The sequence below is a fragment of the Camelus ferus genome, chromosome 11, assembly GCF_009834535.1.
Source record: "Camelus ferus isolate YT-003-E chromosome 11, BCGSAC_Cfer_1.0, whole genome shotgun sequence".
Lineage (NCBI taxonomy): Eukaryota > Metazoa > Chordata > Mammalia > Artiodactyla > Camelidae > Camelus > Camelus ferus.
This window is the reverse complement of record NC_045706.1, coordinates 17,757,034-17,775,734: the sequence shown is the minus strand read 5'-3', so window position 1 is coordinate 17,775,734 and position 18,701 is coordinate 17,757,034. Positions and strand designations below refer to the sequence as shown.

General features: G+C 50.7%; 1 protein-coding gene across 5 annotated transcripts in view; it reads left to right on the top strand.

The window, feature by feature from the left end:
* RBM20 (RNA binding motif protein 20) overlaps nucleotides 1-18,701 on the top strand; it is a 180,880-nt gene that overhangs the window by 152,528 nt on the left and 9,651 nt on the right. For all 5 annotated transcript variants that reach the window (XM_032490949.1, XM_032490953.1, XM_032490952.1 and 2 more), the window contains exons 8-12: nucleotides 4,020-4,099; nucleotides 5,270-5,948; nucleotides 11,694-11,798; nucleotides 12,935-13,595; nucleotides 15,164-15,298. In XM_032490949.1, coding sequence (XP_032346840.1) covers nucleotides 4,020-4,099; nucleotides 5,270-5,948; nucleotides 11,694-11,798; nucleotides 12,935-13,595; nucleotides 15,164-15,298 — 1,660 coding nt within the window. The remainder of the gene's footprint in view (nucleotides 1-4,019; nucleotides 4,100-5,269; nucleotides 5,949-11,693; nucleotides 11,799-12,934; nucleotides 13,596-15,163; nucleotides 15,299-18,701) is intronic.

Genomic DNA, 18,701 nt, shown 5'->3' with positions numbered 1-18,701 from the left:
GAAGTCTGCTGTCTCACTGGGGAGAGAAGCTGTTCTTGTGTGAAATTATACAAGATTTAAACACAAGTGCCTACATGTGGAGCTCCAAGAAGTTCAGGGGCAAAAGGCAGTGCTACTTGGTTGTGTAAAAAAGGGAGCGATTCCTGGGTAGGGCCTTGAGGGATAAGGCAACTTAGCTAAACAGAGAGAGGGAGAGAGAGAGAGAGAGAGGGCTTCCGGGCAGGGATCAGGGAAAAGATGCAGAGTTTGGAAAACCCCATGTTGTCAGAAGCAGGGCGGCTATGGCAGGATCTGGCTCTGCCAAGTTCAGGGCTCATCTGGAACGTTTCAGAATCTTCCTGGGACTCTTGAGACTTGTAGAGCAGCCACGGAGAGGTCAGAAGGCAGCTCCTTTTATGTTGGCCCAGCATCCTCAGCTTTTATCCGGATAGCCTGCTACGCCCAGAGGCTGTTGGTGGGTGCGCTGCATTATCTCACCTTTACAGGTGGGGAAAGTGAGTCTCCCACAGGCAACAAGCCAGGACCCCCGGTGACCCTGCCAGCTGGAGGCAGAGCTGGGGCTGCTCTTCCTGGTTGAGATTCTCAAGCCGTGGGGCCTCCCTCTGGGAATGTACTTCCCTGGGGGTCTAAGGGGCTCAGAATCTCACCCTTGTCTTAAAGCAGCAAGATGTGTAGACTGAGAGCGTGGCTGGTCCCGTGGGAGCTTGTTGACAGTGGAAATGGCTTCAAGGGTGTTCAGTGTACCATTCTCTCTACTTTTGTGTGTGTCTGAGAAGTTCCACAATAAAAAAGTACCCAAAGTGCCTTTGTACGCGTACTCCATTCTCTTTCCATTTCGACTCATCTGCAGTGATTACAGCTTTATTTTACCTGCTTTCTTTACACCTTTAGCCACAAGATAACGAGGCCAGGCCTGAAGAGGAAGTTTGAGAGGATTTTCTTAGAGCTTTGAAAAGTTGATTCTGTTACTTGAAAGCCTTTGACCACTTCAGACCCCTTCTCAGATGGCTGCTGGCAGGGCGTGTGGGCCAGATAGTGCCAACAATTTGGAATTACCATTTAAAATAGAGGAACTGACCTCTGGTCCTCAGAGGGGGTCACAGTGCCTGTGACCGCCAGCCCCAGCATATAGTATTTGCAGATTGTCGTGTCCTCTCTCAGCAGCCCCACCCCTCCATCTCTTCAGCCAATCACCGCGGAGCACCTCTTGTATGCAGTGGGGGCGGGGAGGATATGAGGAGGGGGTGCCCTGTGCTGGTGCTGGCTGTGTGAGGATCAGTAACCCCATTCTCTGCCTCTCCGGGAACGTGGGGCCTGAATAGAAACAATTTCAGGGGGCTCTGGGCTGACAGTGGCCTCAGGAAGCTAGTCTGTGGTTGGGAAGATAGGAGTCAGAGAAATATTTAAGCCAAGAAGCAGCTCTGCTAGCCCCCAGAGAACTCCAGCTGCATCTACTGCATGGGCCACCAGAGGATGTTTTCCTCTGGGGTGCCTGATTGGCCAGCTCTGCCCCTCATCAGGGGGCACCCCAGAGGGGAGGGCCCAAGGGGGTTTGCCATCTGTGGTGATGGAGGTGCGTGTGGAAGGGACCACGAGCTCCTGGAATGCCTCTGGCTCTGACACTGGCCTGACCTGCCCTTCCCTGCAGGTCTCAGCTCCACCCCGCGCTGCCCTTGGGTAACCTGCAAAACCTCAGCGGCTCCCTGACCAGGCCCCCTCCTCTCACCCCAGGCTTTCCTGGGTCTGGACTGGAAGGAAAAATCATGAGGATTTGAGGTTCCAGGGGACAGAAGAAAAGTGTTGGGGACCTGAGGGACTCTTTTTTGCTGCAGGAGTCCCTCATCCAACCCCCTCGGGGAATTCATATGTTCTGAAAAGTTGCCATGGTACCTTTTACCCAATTTGGGGGTGCATTCTCTAGCCTTTGCCTATTCCAGCCTGACGGGACCCAGGATGCCGGCTGATCTCGTCACATGTCCCTGCACTTGGTCCTGACGGCTCCCACCAGCTTTCCCAAGCTCTCTTTGCTCACACATTGGCCCAAGTGGAGGTAGTGCAGCAGTGGGTCTTCTGAGGACCAGCCATCCCGGGCTGGCCTCCCCCGATGATACAGTAGGGAACTTCCTCTTTGTGGCCCAAGGTGGGCAGGCAGGAAGAAGACTCTCTCAGTGGGATCACTTCCAAATGAACTTTCTCGTTCTGCCCCCAGGTGGTGACCCACAGCCCTGGGGGAGGGCACAGGTGGTCTCAGCAGATGTGAGGAAGCATCCTGGGCAGCAAGCAGCCTTCTTCTCAGCCCAGGCCCACAGCCCCAGATCCCTCCCTTGCTGGGCCCCAGGTCTCTGCTTCTGGTCCAGTTTAAGCAGTTGAGGGGCTAGTTGGCGGTGCACAGCCTGGCTGATTTGGTTACTTGTAGGTGACACTTCCATATACTTACAGAGGGTCAACCTTTATGGCTGTAGTGAGGTGAAAGGGACCATTTGCCAAAACTGTGAGGCCTCCTTTCGGGTGGGCGTCCTGACCAGTGCTCAGTTCCCTGGCCTTTCCCTGATCAGGGATTGGCTGGCTTCTTGACCTCCGACTTCTTCACGACCACAAGGGTAGTGATCACTGCCTTCTCTCTTTCCTCTTGCGTTTCCAGTCGACAAGAGACGCCTCCCTGGCTTGAACATTTTCATTTCTTCCCTAAGTCCTAGCTCTGACCTCTTGCCCTGAAACCTTGACTGTTTCCCTAGCCTGACCCTCAGTCTCGACAGTAACACAGATGAGCAGCCAGGCAGTCAGAGGACTCAGAGAATTCCAGTCCCAGCAGATCACAGAGTACCTTTCTTATCTCTGGCCCTGGTTTTCACAGCTATAAAATGACATATTTGATGATACCTAACATTTGTGTAGTTCTAAGATTTCATGAGCCTTTGTTAACTCCATAGGAAAAAAATTGAGGATAAAAAGAGCAGTTGATTAATTTTCTTAATAAAATTCTTTGTCAGAAATTGACCTTATGGACTGAGGGTTTTTAAGTCTTTTTTTAAACGTGTTATATTGAGATATAATTAACATACCATAAATTCACCCTTACATTTTCATTGAATGGACAAATTCCGTGTAGTCTTTTGGAAAATACTCCTATCCTTTCATGAATTTCTTTTTTTAATCAACTGTTTTGATTGTTTTGTTACTGGTTGTCTATTCTGGGTTCAGGAAAGGGCTTTGGTTGGGGTTTGCGGGCTGGGTTGTTCCTGTCCTGGCACAGCCACCGTGTAGTGACTTCTGGGAAGGGCAGAGCTTTTGGGTGACTGGCATCCTCAGCTGGGAAGTCTGGCTTGCAGCCTGCACTACCCACCTTGCAGAGTTACGCTGAGCACCATATGTCCCCCGTGCAGGACCGTACTGGAGTCGGGTGTTGCAGAGCATGGGGCGTGGAAAGGACCTCGGAGCTAACATGCCTTTTGTCAAGTCCTGATTCCCTAATGATCTCTACGACTTTGAATGTATTCCTTAACCCAGCACAACTCCAGGAGCCACCATCGAATACCACATGGCTGGTGACTGGGGCTGTTCCAGGCAGAACTCTGCCTCGACCTCTCTGGGTCTCAGTTTTCTCGTGTATAAAATAAGGAGGCTGCATTCAGTGATCTTCAAGTCTCTTTCCAGGTTGTACTTCCTCCCTCTCTCCCTCCCTCTTTCCCTTCCTTCTTTCACGTTCAGATATTTTCTTTTACTTGGAGAAGAGGGGAGGTGGGTGTTTATTAACAAGCGCTGCTCTTTCCCAGGATGCGGATAGGGAACCTCAGCCCTTCCTCCCCCGCACACTGGATGCCTCGCGCCCGGACCACTCAGCCCCACCGCCACCCAGTGTTATGCTCATACTCCTCAGCCCCTGGTTCAAGCTTTTTCTTCCCCTGAAAAAGCACTTTCCCCCTTGGTGGATGGGGCAGTGAACCCGAGTCCTAGCTGCTTCCCTCTGGTGTTTGCAAGGCCGTTTCTGGTCTGATGGTGACCCCTCTGACTTTGCCTAGAAACCTGGGAAAACCGTGGCCGCCATCATCCAGGACATCCATTCCCAGAGGGAGAGGGACATGTTCCGGGAAGCAGACAGGTGAGACCCCGCCTTAGGGCTCAGGGCAGATCCTGTGTCCTTGGGACATTCTCCCTCTCTCATTCTTTGGGGTATTTGAGTCCCTCTGGGCCCTGCCCTTGCCCCTGCCCCTTCCCTCAGCCTTTCTGGGCCCTACACTTCCACGTACCCCAAGGAGTGCATCAGTCCAGTCCAGTGCTCAGCTTAAAGCTCAGGAAAATGCCAGATGCTAAGCTCCCTCTCAGCTCCTCCTCCTCTGTTGGAAAGGAATGTAGGAGGGGGTCTGTTGATATATGACTCTTAGGGGCAAGGGTACACTCTGCTGAAACAGCCTGAAAGTGTCTGTGTATGTTTGGTGTGTGTTGGTGTGGTTGTGTTTGTATGTATTGTATGTGGTATTTGTGTGTGGTGTGTGTGTGTGCTGTGTGTGTGTAGTGTTTGGTGTGTGTATGTAGCTCTTTAGGCTTGGAATTTTTGTTTGCTTCTTTGTTTTAAAAAGTATGGTTATTTGGGTTTTTAAAAGACGCGCGTGAAGCCCCACTGTGCCCCTGCAGTTCTGCGGCAGAGTCGGGGGGCAGGTGACTAGGAGGTCTTGCTCTGAACCTCGACAGGCCAGGGTTCTTTTCTGGGTTTCAGTTTCTTGATCTGAAACACGAGCAGGTCAGAGCTCTAAGATCTCTTCCCACCCCAAAATGCCTTCCTAGAAAAATGGAGGCCAAGAGGTGGCCTTTTTTTTGGTAGTGGCCAGGTGGAGGGGTAGCTTCAGTCTCATAGCCAAGAGGCCAGTTGATTGAATCCCAAGGTTAGGCAGCCTTGCCCACCAGGCTGGGCCAGGGCAACCTTGCCCCCACGTCCACCCTACATCTCCTGCTCCCCAAATGTAGCTCACTTCTAAGAGGAAGAAAGATGAGGCTGGGCCAAACCAGCCCAATTATTCATTTACCGGGAGCAAAATGAGTGAAGGGGCAGAGAGCGGCCAGAACTGTGCCTAGGGAAAATCTCTCCCAGAAACCCGGAAGGAGGAAGACCTCTCCCCTGGACCAGTCTCTGTGTGGTCTGCATGGTTGTGATGAAGAGTCAGTGGCCGGGTGGGGTCATATGCACAGGATGCTGTTGCAGAGATGGGGTGTATCTGGGTTTGGGGGCTGCGGGGGGTGCAGGTTCTAAAATGACTCCTTTGCTCCCTCCCAGATACGGCCCAGAAAGACCGAGATCTCGAAGTCCAATGAGCCGGTCACTGTCCCCGAGGTCCCACACTCCGAGCTTCACCTCCTGCAGCTCTTCCCACAGCCCCCCGGGCCCATCTCGGGCCGACTGGGGCAACGGCCGGGACTCGTGGGAGCCCTCCCCCTACCCCAGGAGGGAGGAGGAGCGAGGCCCGGCCCCCTGGAGGGAGAACGGGGAGGACAAGAGGGACAGGACCGACCCGTGGCCTCACGACCGCAGACACTACCCCCGGCAACTAGACAAAGCGGAGTCAGACGAGCGACTAGACGGAGGGAGGGGCTACCGAGAAAAGCACCTGAGGTCGGGGTCCCCCAACCCACTCCACTCTGCGACATCGTCGTCAGGCTACAAGAGCCGAGAGGACGGCTACTACCGGAAAGAGGCCAAGGGCAAGTTGGACAAGTATGTAAAGCAGCCACAGGATGCCCCCGGGAGGTCTAGGAGGAAGGACGAGGCCAGGCTTCGGGAAAGCAGACACCCCCACCCCGAAGACTCAGGCAGGGAGGACGGGCCAGAGCTGAAGGGCACCAGGCCGCCCGAGAGCACCAAGTCTAAGCAGAGTGAGAGAAACAGAACCAAGAGACCCGAGAGAGACCAAGAAGGAGCAGATGACAGAAAAGAAAGCAGAACAGCAGAGGATGAGGTAATGATGCAATCCCTTCCCCAGGTGGCAGGTAAGGCGAGGCGGGTCCCACGGGAGACTGCTACTCATAGGATGATGCATATTATGTAACGAATGAAACGCTTACCGAATGTTTGCTCTGAGCCAGCCACTGTGCTGACCACCTTAGCTCATCATTTAATCCTTGTAGCAACCCTGTGAGATAATACTAGTCATAATTCTGTTCTTCCTATAGAGGAGGAAACTGAGGCACAGAGAGCTTAAGTGAGTTGCCCAAGGATACACAGTCAAGCAATGGCAGAGCTGGAATCATACTTAGGTGATCTGGCTCCAAATCCCACAGCACCCTGCTGCCTTTACTAGAAGTTAGGCAGGGACGTGATGCAAAAGCCTTCGGTGGTCCTGTTTGTCCAGGGTGGAGTGGCCCCGAGGTGTTTGCATCCACACACTCAGCCACGAGAGATTAGATCTTTGGTCCACTGCTTCCTCTCTCCTGCCAAAAGCACCTACCAATCCCGGGGCTTTGATGAGAGGGGGTAAAGGAAAAGCAGCCACCACCTACTAAGTTATCCTGGGTGCCCAGGCCTTGGTGTGTTTCTCTGGACACTGTCCACTGTGTTTTCCTTCCACTGGAATACAAATGCTCGGCAGTTGGCTGGCACCTTTCATCCACGTGCCTCATCCAGGGCTTCCAACCTGCTGCATGACTTCAGTTCACACAGGACTCTGGGTACCAGGTTTATATTCTAGCTTGGCTTACACTCCCTTCTTGCCAGAACCGCCTACATTTAAGTACCAGTGGGACAGTGGAGGTTGGGGGTGGGGGTGGTCTGCGTAAAGAATCCATAAAAACTCCTACATGCATATCTTCTAGTCTGCCCCAGGAGCTGTTGCCAATTACTAAGTCCGAATAAGAATCTCAGGGCTCAACTCCATGAACACTGAAGAGCCACACTTTTGGCCACAACTTTATTTCTACACTCATTACCAGGGACAGGGGACCCGAAGATGAACAAGACATAGTCATGTTATGGCAGAGACCGAGGTCTAACCAACGGTGGAAGCAGGGCTACACAAGTAATTCCCATAGAGGGGCCCCCGCTGCAGTCACATGGTGGACGGGCTGCTCTGTGGGCAGTCAGCTCTGCGCAGGGAGACGAGGAAAGCTGCACAGAGCGGGTGACATTTGAGCTGAGCATCGAATGTCGGGGGAAAAGCAATTTGGGAAGCAGCAAGGGCAAAAGTGAGAAAGGAAGACTTTTTAAATTGAGGTATAGTTGATTTACAGTATTATGTGAGTTTCAGGTTTACAACATAGTCAATATTATTTAAACACCTTTCTTGTGGTATGATCCCTGTACAGTAAACTACACATATTTCAGATGGACAATTTGATGAACTTACACCAATGAAACCACCACCACCACAATCAAGACAGCCTACATTTCCATCACTCTCCAAGAGGTGAAAATTTCAAATTCCCAGTTTATCCCTTCCCACCCTCTTTACACACTGGTAACCATAACTTTGTTCTCTATGGCTGTGAGTCTGTTTCTGTTTTGTAAATAAGTTCATTTGTGTCCTTTTTTTTTAAGATTCCACATATAAGCAATATCATATGGTATCTTTCTCTTTCTGACTTACTTCACTTAGAATGACAATCTCCAGGTCCATCCACATTGCTGCAAATGGCATTATTTTATTCTTTTTTTTTTTTTTTGGCAGTAGTATTCCTTTGTGTATATACATCTATGCTTAGAGGCATCCAAGGGGTGGTGTGGAGTCAGTGCCTGGAGTAGAGGCACAGAGGGATTGAGAGCGAGCATTGGCAGGGCCTCAAGGCTGGACCTCATACACGTACCCCCGGTCTGCAGCCCTCTGTCCCCCATGGCGAGGTTAGGAGAGCTGCCCCTCTGCACTCCTACCCACGCTCCTGAGACTCTTCTTTGGTAACCTCACTTGTTCTGTGATACCCACGCTGCTTTCCTTGGTTTGCACACGTTGCTCATTCAAGGTGATACATACTGGGGATCATCTCATGAGCCCCTGATGCGAAAGAAGTTTCCCAGAAAGGCCCCATGGGTTTCCCCACGATTCTGTTCTGGGAGGCTCTACCGTTAATAGCCTTAGAGCGGGATCACTAGGGACTTGTTGGGGTCCCCAACAGATAGTTTCTGTGGGTTTGGAGCCGGGCAGCCCTATCCATTTGGTGGAATCCCAGCAGAACAACGAGTTTTCTTCCCTGATCTCAAACTCTTATCTCAATCGTGAGAACCACCCAGACCCCATAGGGCTGCCCCCGGAGTCAGAGAACAGGCAGCTGCTGAATTTGGGGAATGAAGGCAGCAGGGCTGAGGAAGGGTCTTTGCATTTGCACGTACCACAGCAGGGCCTTTACACGTGTCCCCCTGCCCAGGAGCCCCTCCCCCCCAAATCCACGCGGCCCTCCTCACCTAACCTTTGTCTTTACTCATTGTCACATTCTCCGAAGTTTATTCCTGGCCACCACATAAAATCACAACATCCCAAACCCGCTTTCCTTGTCTTGGTGGCACCTGTCTCCTTCTAACCTATCCCCTAATGTTTCTATGTTACTTGGTCTCCCCTCCCTCTCAGCCCTCCCCACAATGTAACCTCCATGAGGGCAGGAATTTCTGTCTGCGGTGCTCACTGCCTGCCCCCGGTTCCTAGATGAGTGTATGGAACTGAGTAAGCATTCAGTATGTATTTGCTGAAAGAATAAATGACGGAGCCAATTCTGGAGGCAAAGGCTTGGCTTCTGAGAACCGGGTCACACGCTGTTCTTCTCAGCTCCGTTTTCTCGTTGGTGGAATGGATGTGATCCCAAGGCTGCTGTAGGACTTCCACGAGCTTGTGCTAGTGGGAAGCCCCGGGAAGTACCTGGAGAGGGTGCCTGTGCTGGTGAAGCCAGCATGTGCACCGCTCAGTGTTCATGGGTGGCCACAGCCAGACGGGAGACCCAGCCCCGACCACGAGACCAGAGAAAGAAGAAAGAAATCAAGTCCCTGAATAGGGAGACCTGGGAAAGAGGCGCTCCTCTGCTTTCCCAGACGGGCCATCAGGTCGACAGACCCAGGTGCCTAGAGAAGGGGAGCCAGGCAGGTGACATAGGCCACCAGGTAGCACGGGTGGGGCCAACATGGAGAGCTGGGACCGTGGCAGACCCAGGAGGAGGGGGCTGTCTGCTGGGGCAGCCGCCGTGCTGCTCCCCTCTGTGGCTGCCGTTCAGGGAGGCATGCCCTGTGCAGTCAGCACTCCCATTTCTGGGAGCAAGACCCATGTCCAGATGCAGATATTGGTATGACATTTCCCACATTTTAGAGACCAAAACATGCCTGTGGACCAGATGGAGCCCCAGGGGTCCCCAGGATGCAGCCCACAGTATAAACAAGCCATTGGAGAGAGAAATAGAAAAACCACTTATGCTCAGTTCAAAGCCCAGACCCAAGCTCACTGGGAGGCAGTTGCGAGCCTATTATTCACTCCACCGCTTCCTACCCATCTGCATTCTTGTCTTGACCAGTGTTCATGGAGCATCTAGCACTGGGGCTACAGTTGTGAATCAGAGCTGCAATGACCCCTGATCTCATGAAGCTCATGGTCTAATGGAAAACATATTAATCAAATAATTCCTTAAGTGAGTAGATGAGTGTGAGTGTTAAATGCTAAGGAGATGGAGGTGTATAGGGCTGTTAGTGCCTATGACGAATCAGAGGTTTCCCTGAGTTAGGATGTGGCTGTTGAGACTTGAAGGAATGGTGAGTATTTACTGGATGAAAAGGAAGGAGAGCAGACACAGGAAATATCCTGTGCAAAGGCCCTGTGGCCAGAGGCCAGTGTTTCTGGAGCAGAGAGAGCCAGGGTTAGAATGGTGGGAGGTGAAGCTGATTTATCAACAGGGGCCACATCATGCAGGGCCTTGTAGGCTGGTTATGGAGTTTTGTCTTTATCCTCAGAGCAAGGGGAAGCAAATGAAATGTTCAAGCTAAAAGGTGCAGTGGGGATGTGATAGGTTTGCATTTTGGAGTCACTATTCTCAATCACCTCGGGGAGAATACACTTGGGAGGAGGCTACAGAGCACAAGAGGGAGACCAGTTAAGAAGTGGTTTAGCAGTAGCCCCGGCCCTGCGGTGGCAGCCTTGCCTGGAACTGTCTGGACTTAATACACTGGTCCCTGAGCCGGTAGGGGGAGCCGGGGGCATTGGTTGCATCTGTCTGTTCCCATAAACTGCTGTCACCTGGAAATGATCCCAGGGCCAGGAGTGCACTGAAAGGCCCTGCTCTGTTTCCTTTGCCTGCAGGGAGGAAGAGCAGGGGTCCACCTGGTGGGGGGCTTCCGGTGGCCAGGCAGTCCCTGCCTCTCCCAGCTTGAACTGGAGGGAGTCTGTTTACCATACTGAGCTGGGACTGTGGCGGCAGGAGCTGCCTGGGAAGGGTAAGGGGTATTTATTTTGACAAGGGAGGGCTATGGATTATTCATTCAGGGAGACAGAAATAAAGCGGTCCCCTGCTGGTAGAAGCTAAGTAGGCCTCTGGAGCTGCCTTGAGCTCAGCGGGCTAGAGTAGAGCTTCTGCTCCAGATGCTGGAAAAAGCGAAGACCTGAGGATTTGAATTGTCCTTCCCTGTCCCGTAATAACTGGTTAAACCCGTCAGCCCTGAGCTCCTGCCCCAGCTGGCTCCTCGTCAGCAAAGAGGGGTGTGTCTGGTCATAAGAAGTCAGAGCAGGAGTGGTTTCCTTTGAGCCAACCTCAGCCAAAAATGTCGAGAAAATGCAGCCTTCTCCCAAGAATGCCTGGGAATGGTCATTGACTTGGTGGCCAAAGTTTAAGTCACAGGAGACTCTCCTCCTCAAACTTCTAAACTGGGGGCTGGCAAACTTTTTTCCATAAAGCACCAGATACAACTATTTCAGCTGTATGGGCCAAGAGGCAACATTGAGGATATTATGTTGGTACTTAGAGAATCATTTAACATGCAACCATTTAGAGGGGTGAAAAGCATTGTTGGTTCCCCGACTGCACAGAAAGAGGCGCTGGATCAGATTTGGCTCAAGGGCGATACTTGGCTGACCTCTGTTGTAATCCTAATTCTTGAACCAGACACCTGCTTTCAATTGTTCAGTTTCCCAGACTCGAGCAGTATCATGAGGGGCTTAACTTGAGGGATGGAATAGGAGGAAGGAAGAAGGGGAGGGATCGCTGGTTTGGGCTGTAGCCCCAGGACAGGAATAACGCAGAAGAGAGGTGAGTGGCACTGCTTGGTGACAACACCCTTCCTACCCACAAACAGCCTAGATGTGATTTGTTTAATGGCCAAGACTGATCTGTTGGGGAGGTGTCACCATGATGGTTGTTAAATCCAGGGTCACTTCCCCGATGGCCCCTTTGCTCACCCTCACTGTCCACAGATTTCACAGCTGCAGAAAGTGCCTGATTTGCCATGGATTTCTGTCTCCCTCAAGCATTCAGGCCAGCCATGAAGATATTTCTGTGCCTCTGTTTGTCTGTGTGACCTTGAACAAGTGACTTACCCTCTCTGAGCTTCAGTTTCCTCATCTCTATAGTGAAGATGATAATAGCACCTGCCTCCGAGAGCTTTTGTGAGGATAAGGGAAATACTGTGGGTGAAATATGCCCGACAGCTGTTAGCTGTGCTCTGCAGCATTGTTTTCCTCTTGGTGTGCCCTCTTTTCTCCGTCCCTACTCACTGTTGGCTTGGTTTGTTCTGTTCTTTCCTTGGTAAGGCTGGAAAAGAAGAACAGGACAGCATGGAAGATAGCCCCGCATCAGTGGGCAGGCAGGAGAAAGAAACAGAATCCTCTGATGCAGAAAATACAAGGACATGGAAGGTAAGGTTTGTCCCAGATGCTGGCAGTGTAGCCTCATCGGCACGACAGCCATTGGGCACCAAGTCACAGGGGTCCCCAGCCTGCCTAGTGATGCCCTGCTCGCTGTCTGGGACGTGTCCGGGACCCCACCAGTGGGTCTGTGAATGAAGCCAGCACTTCTTGGAGGGATGGCTTTGCCTGGGACCTTTGCACAGTCTTTACTGGGGAGACCTTTACCACCTACCTGCCTGGGCTCTGCCTCAGTCTTCAGTAATTTGGCTGTGCTTATAAGAGAAAACATGGGCTGCCCAAAAAAGAGTCAGGTTTCAGAGCCAGGCTCCCAAAATAGGCAGGTCCCATGGGAGGAGCTGGAGGAGGAAGGGGGCTTTGGGGACTCAAGCTGGGGCCCTGACCTCAGCAGTCCCAGACCCTGGGATTAACAAAACATCTACTGTGCTTGTAAAGATTACTTTACTTAATTGAAATGAAAAACCCAGTTACAGGGCTGAGACCGCCACAGCAGAAAGAAATGTCCCTGGAACATGGCCAGCTTCATGCCTTTCCGGTCAGGAGAGGCGGAGAGATGAGTATCGCTGGCAGGGAAGCTGATCTCTTAAATCTGGCTGCTGGGTCCCTGGGCTGCTGGGTTCATGAAAGTGTCGAGAGGGGCCAAGTGTGAGCCATGGCTGTGGAGGTTGCACCCTTGCTGGGAGAGGGTGTTGGGGGGAGTTTTGTGAAGACTGTGCAGCAGTTACATTTAGTGATGTCCTGCGTGCAAGGAAATAGCTCCAGCAAGTTGATGTGCTTAGAATTTATAACTTAATCATTCATTCATTCAAAAATATTTATTGAGCACATATTATGTACCAGGAGTTGAAATTCTTTGTGCCACGTTAAACATGGTTGGTTAAGCAGTAAGGGCTCATTTCAGATCCTGTGCTGTTTTGAGCCTCATCCTAAGAGATGAATCAGTGATAAGAGACCTGAATGGTTTATAGCTTCTTATTACCTAGTAAATGTTCCCAGTAGGAGTCAGATTGTTGAGGATCTTCCTAGTTTGAGGGGTCCTGTGGTCAAGGTTTGTGCCCCTTTCTGGTTGAATATGAAGAGCCACTCCTCAGCCACCCTCTGACCTCCATTCTGCATTTTTTATTCAGGAGCAAGACTTGGAGAGTGGAAGTGAGGCAGAGGGGGAGAGCTGGTATCCCACCAACATGGAGGAGCTGGTTACAGTAGACGAGGTGGGGGAGGAAGAAGATTTTATTATGGAACCGGACATCCCAGAACTGGAAGAAATTGTGCCCATTGACCAGAAGGACAAAATCTGTCCAGAAATGTGTCCCTGTGTGACGACCACCTTAGACCTGGACTTAGCCAAAGATTTCATCGAGGAGGGAGTCAAGACCATAGGTAATGGGGCCGTGGAAATCGGCCTCAAGTCGCCCAAAGAACTGCCTTCTGCTTCCACTAGCTGTCCTAGTGACATGGAGGTGGAAACGCCTGGCCTAAATCTGGATGCTGAGCGGAAGCCAGCTGAATGCGAGACAGGCCTCTCACTGGAGGGTTCAGATTGCTACGAGAAGCAGGCAAAGGCAGCGGAGAGCTCAGATGTGTGCCTGGCCTCTACACACCAGCAAATGTCTTCCCCCAAGCCAGCAGAGGAGAGGGCCTGGCAGCCTAGCCCCTCTCTCGATGACTGCAAGGCCAGGGAGACCCCCGAAGATGGGGCTGGTGAAGGCAGCCCCCTGGAGGAGAAAGCCAGCCCCACCACCGAAACCGACCTCCAAAGCCAGGCTTGCCAAGGAGTGTCGACCCAGGGTAACTACCTCCCCTTTCTCCTGGGCGGTTGGGTAGATGGGATCACTGCTCCCCTGGAGCAGCATGTGGGCATGAGCAGGCTGGAACGAACCGAAGTAAGGTTTTAACCAGCATTAAAGCTGGTGCAGAAGGCAAGCTTCTAAAAGCCTGGTTAAACTGTTAGGGCTTTTAGGCAAGTGGTGTAAAGGCAATCAGATAGGAGGCGCCGCGTTTTCTGAGAAGCATACTCAGATAGGACGGACTTCTCTGAATTTACAGGAGCCCAGACGGACTCTGATATCTCAATTAGCAAATGTTTTGAGCTATCAAAGGAGCTTTGGTTCCTAGGGATCAACAAGCAGCCTCTCTTACCCTCACAACAGAGGACCACCCAGGCATTATTTCTGTGAGGCCTGAGTGAGGGGGCGGGAGCCTGGGAGGCAGTGAAAGGAGCGGGCAGAGGCAAGAATGAGGGGCCCACAAGGGGTCCGGCCTGTTCCCCTTCTCACTGCCTCAGACCCGCTTTTCTCCAGTGTCTGGTGGTGAAACAAGACTTTCCCCGAGATCTCTGTCTCCACTAGAAGTGATGTTGTGTCTGTGCCCGGTACTATGACATCATGAAAGACAGAGTTTAAAATAGGCTAAGCCCTGTCTTCTCTGCCAAGTGGAAACTAAGCTCTATCAAGGGTTATGGCGGGGGCGGGGTGGGGGGAGGACGAGTAGCCCTCAATGTTCTCCCAATGAAAGTAACTAAAATTTCACTTTTTCAGAAGTGTGCAGCATTGCAGAGTTTGAAGTAAGGGACGGGAGGAAAAGAGGCGAGGGCAGAAAATATACATGAAAGGCTTAGAAAGAAACCTTTCAACCCAGTGCTGTGTGCTTGGCGCGAGCTGGTAGATGAGCTGGCGGCTTGGGCTTCCCCGCATGTCAAGCTGACCTGAGCTGTTTTCACCTGCGTGGATCTGAGTTTCCATAGAAACTCTGCCACGAGCTTCCTTCTTGTTGCTAGAGAGACGCCGAGGCCTGGGCTGTGTCTGGAGAAGGCAAGAAGGCAGAAGGAGCGAAGTGTCGTTCACCTTGCTCTGATTGAACCCCGTGCATTTCGCAGTACCAGTCTCAACATGCACTGGTGTTAATGGCCTATTAGCTTACCCAGTGTTTGGAGTTCACATTTAATAACACTGCTCGACAGGCTTGGGGTGAGAATGGCATTGCCTTTTCTGCCCGCCTCAGTGCTCCTGCGGACGTCAGCACAATTTTTGCACTTCCATAATTCTTCTGCCTGCGGAGAGGGTGTGATACTGAATGGGGGGGGGGGGGGCAAAGGAGTGGGCAAGGCATCAGCAGCCCATCCCCCAAGGAGCTAATGCAAAGATTTGCCAAGTTTTCTTGTGTGTGGCATTCTTCTGGCAGCTGAAAAAGCTCTTCATTATGGCACTTTGCTTCTGATTAGCAGCCCTCGCCCTAGTCCCGTGTTATGAAGCAGCCCAAGGGACCATTCGCCATCACGCAGTGCAAGGAATAGAACTGCAGGGATTCTTAGAGGCGTGATGTGTTTCATTAGTTTTGCCCTGGCTCATGTTTTGCAGAAAACTCCAGGTACGTGGAAATGAAATCTCTGGACGTGAGGTCACCAGAATATGCTGAAGTTGAGCTGAAACAGCCTCTTTCTTTGCCTTCCTGGGAACCAGAGGATGTGTTCAGTGAACTCAGCATTCCTCTAGGTGGGTAAAATAAATCCACAGCCCTTCCTGAGAATTCACCTCCAGGAAATGATAGTTCCGTAATAACATCTAAGAGCTTGAGAGGGCTTTTTGGCATCTGGTTGTGGGCTTTTTGGCATCTGGTTGTTGTCTTTTTGTGTCTGATACAGTCACCTAGATTTGTGTGCCACTTTCAGGGTTTTGGCAGTTTCGGTCTCCTGTAGTGGACCAGCCACCTCATGGGGTCAGACTCTGAACGGCACTGTCCTGGGAGCCAGAGCAAAGAGACTGTTCTCCCCGTCAGGAAATGCTTTATCCATGACCACACAGCCCTTATTCAGCCAGGGAAGCAGAGGCCCAGTGGCCGCCACAAAGTCAACAGAAATGAACCTCTTCTGCCAATGCCTTCCCTGCCCTCTTAGCCCCAGCCCTTCCCAAAACCATTTTTTTCTCTTTGAGGGGCCAGCTTCTCTGAGGCAGTGATGCTGAACAGACTGCACTGGGGGGCAGGCCCTGTATAGTTGACGAAGGGGCACTGAGCAGAGAGAGACCTGGGTCCCTGTCCTCCCAATACTGAGTGACTGCACGTCCTCAAACAAGTCTTCCCCAGGGGGAGGCGCTAGTCAATATGGAGGCTCACCCTTTCTATCGAGTTTCTTTTTTTCCTTTTCTATCTGCTTTTAAATTTTTCTTCCTGTTTCTATCCTCCAAGTGTGCCATTTAGTCAGATTCGAAGAGCAAACTTCCTTTTTTTTTTTAAGGGTTGAGTTTGCTGCATGCCTCAGGACAAAAACTAAAAAAGGGAAATACATACCGACCTTAGAATGAACTTAGATGACTGCAAGAAAGCCCTGGGTTTTTTTTAACGCTGGAAAAGAGTTGCAAAGGCTGCCTTTCAGGGAAAGGGTGCCAGGCGGTTCGTTTAGGAATTGTTCATGCATTCATTCAGTCAGCAACCCTTCCTAGATAACTGGCACCTTGCGAGGCACTGGGGAGAATCGAGAAATGGAACAAAAGTCTCTTGGCATCCAAGAACTTGGAATCTGTATGACACACACAGGCAAAAATTAAGAATAAATTCTGCTACCTTATAATTCTTGTCTTTTCATTATTTTTTATTACAAAAAGTATAAAAGATTATTATAACAAATGTTTAAAACCATATAATGTTGTATCTCTTCCCCCCAGTGTCTGCTCAACTCCAGAAGTAGCCACTGTCATACCCTTGGAGTTTTTCTCCCACAAAAATAGGATCACACTATGTATGTAATGCTGTGCAATTTGCTTTTCTAACTTCACAGGGGGTCTTAGCGATCTCTTCACGTCGGTACATAGAGAATGCATTCTTCTTAACTACTATTCCATCTTAAAAGGTGTACCGTAAATGACTGACCTACTCCTTTACTGGTGAATGGTGAACATTTGGGACGTTTTCAGTTTTGTTTTTTTTTTTTCCCATTATTACAATGCTATAATAGTTAAGCTTTTATTTTTATCATTTATCAGGCAGGCACCATTTCTAGTGCATATTTCATTTAACTCTCAAAACACCTGTGAGGTAGCTAGTATTTTTATCCCTATCTTACAGCTAAGAAATCTGAGATGCAGGGTTACAAATTGAATGAAAGGCCCAGGCTGGAGCTGGGATTGAAACCCCAGCCCTTTGACCCCTAGCTCCATGTGACCTCTGTGCTCAGCCTTCCAAACATGCTGTAACCCTAACCTGTGTGCTAGCCAGTGTTTCTGGAGGACAGCGTCCTCGCCAGGGGGTAGTGAGGTTATATATATTTGCATTTCAGATTTTCATAATTGCCCCTAAATTGCACATCAGAAAGATTATACCAGTTTTCACTGCTACCTCGAGAGTACTCATTCTCCACATCCTTGCCAACCTCAGATGTTATCAGTTTTTAATCTTTACTAACCTGTTAGGAGAAAAATGGTGGCTCATTGTATTTAAAAAAAAAAAAACCCAACTCTGTTGAGTTATAATTGACATTAATGTAGTGCACATATTTAAAGTGCACAGTTGGATCAATTTTGACAAATGTGTCCACCTGTGAGACCACCACCACAGTCAAAAGAATGAACATAGTCATCATCCCTCATATTTCCTGCAAATCCTTTTTAATCCCTCCCTCCCAACCTCAGTCCCCGGGTAACCACTGCCCTCCTTCCTGTCGCTGAATATGAGTTTGCATTCTAGAACTTTATATAAAGGGGATCATACAGGATGTACTCTTGTTACCTGGCTTCTTTCACTCACCATCATTATTCTGGGATTCTTTCAAATTGTTGGGTGTATGGATCGTTGGTTTCTGGTTTTTGTTGAGGAGGATCGCCTTGTGGTTGTGGATAGATCACATTTTGTTTATTCATTCAGCTGTTGACGGGCATTTGGGTTGTTTCTGGTTTGGGGCTATTACAGATTGTACTTTCGTGCTTGATTACAGTCTCCGATTAGCTTTCAGACCCATTGTCTGATTGATCTCGGTGAGGGGTAGGGAGTATGGCACTATTTTCTGCATTTGGCAGGTAAGGAGACTGGAGCCCAGAGACTTATTACCTAAGGTCTCACAGCAAGCTCAGGTCAGAACTCAGGATTCCTAATCTGAGACCGCCCCGCCCTCCTGTTCCTCCAGTTGAGGCAGCACAGTGGAGGAAAGGCGATTTTTGTGCAGTGATTAAGAGCACAGATTGTGGACTCTGACTCTCTGGGTTCAAATCCCAGCTGTCTGGGGGACAGAGAGCTGCTTAGTTAACCTCCCTACCTGGCTTTCTTCATCTGTAAATCAGGGATGGTAACAGATGCCTCCCCTGTGGGGTGATTTTGAGGATCAGACGAACGAGCACTTGTCAGGCCTCAGTGTCTTCAAGGTAGGAGGTATTAAGTAAGGGTTATCTATTGTTGTTATTCGTTTATGAAACAGTTATTGAGACCTACTACGTTTCCTCTCACTGGGGCTGCATAACCCTTCGCCCTCCATGGTCTGTCGCTACTGCAGAGAGACTTCTAGGGAGGTGGGGGGCAACTCCAGCTTGGTCCCCATGGAGAGCAGGGAGGCTAAGCCCCGCTGCTCAGGGGCTGGGGAAGGGTACCCCCCACCGTGCGTTTCAGGCCAGCTCTGGGTGACCCCCGCCAGCCCAAGCCTGCCAAGGCCTGCTCTGATCAGAACCAAAGGGCTCTGCCTGCAAAACACAAGCTCCCCCTCCACCCATCCCAGGCTTTGCTGGGATGACGGGGTTGTAATTACCCGTGCCAGGAGCTATTATTAGAAGGCAAATGCAGCTTTAATTATTATACTTAATAGAGGCTAAAAAACGGGAGGACCAGGTTGCTGCAGAACTCATGGGTTGTGGCAGTTTTGTCTTGGCATGGCCACTTCCCCCAGCCCTCACGTTCCAGAGGTGTCCTGAGGCGGTG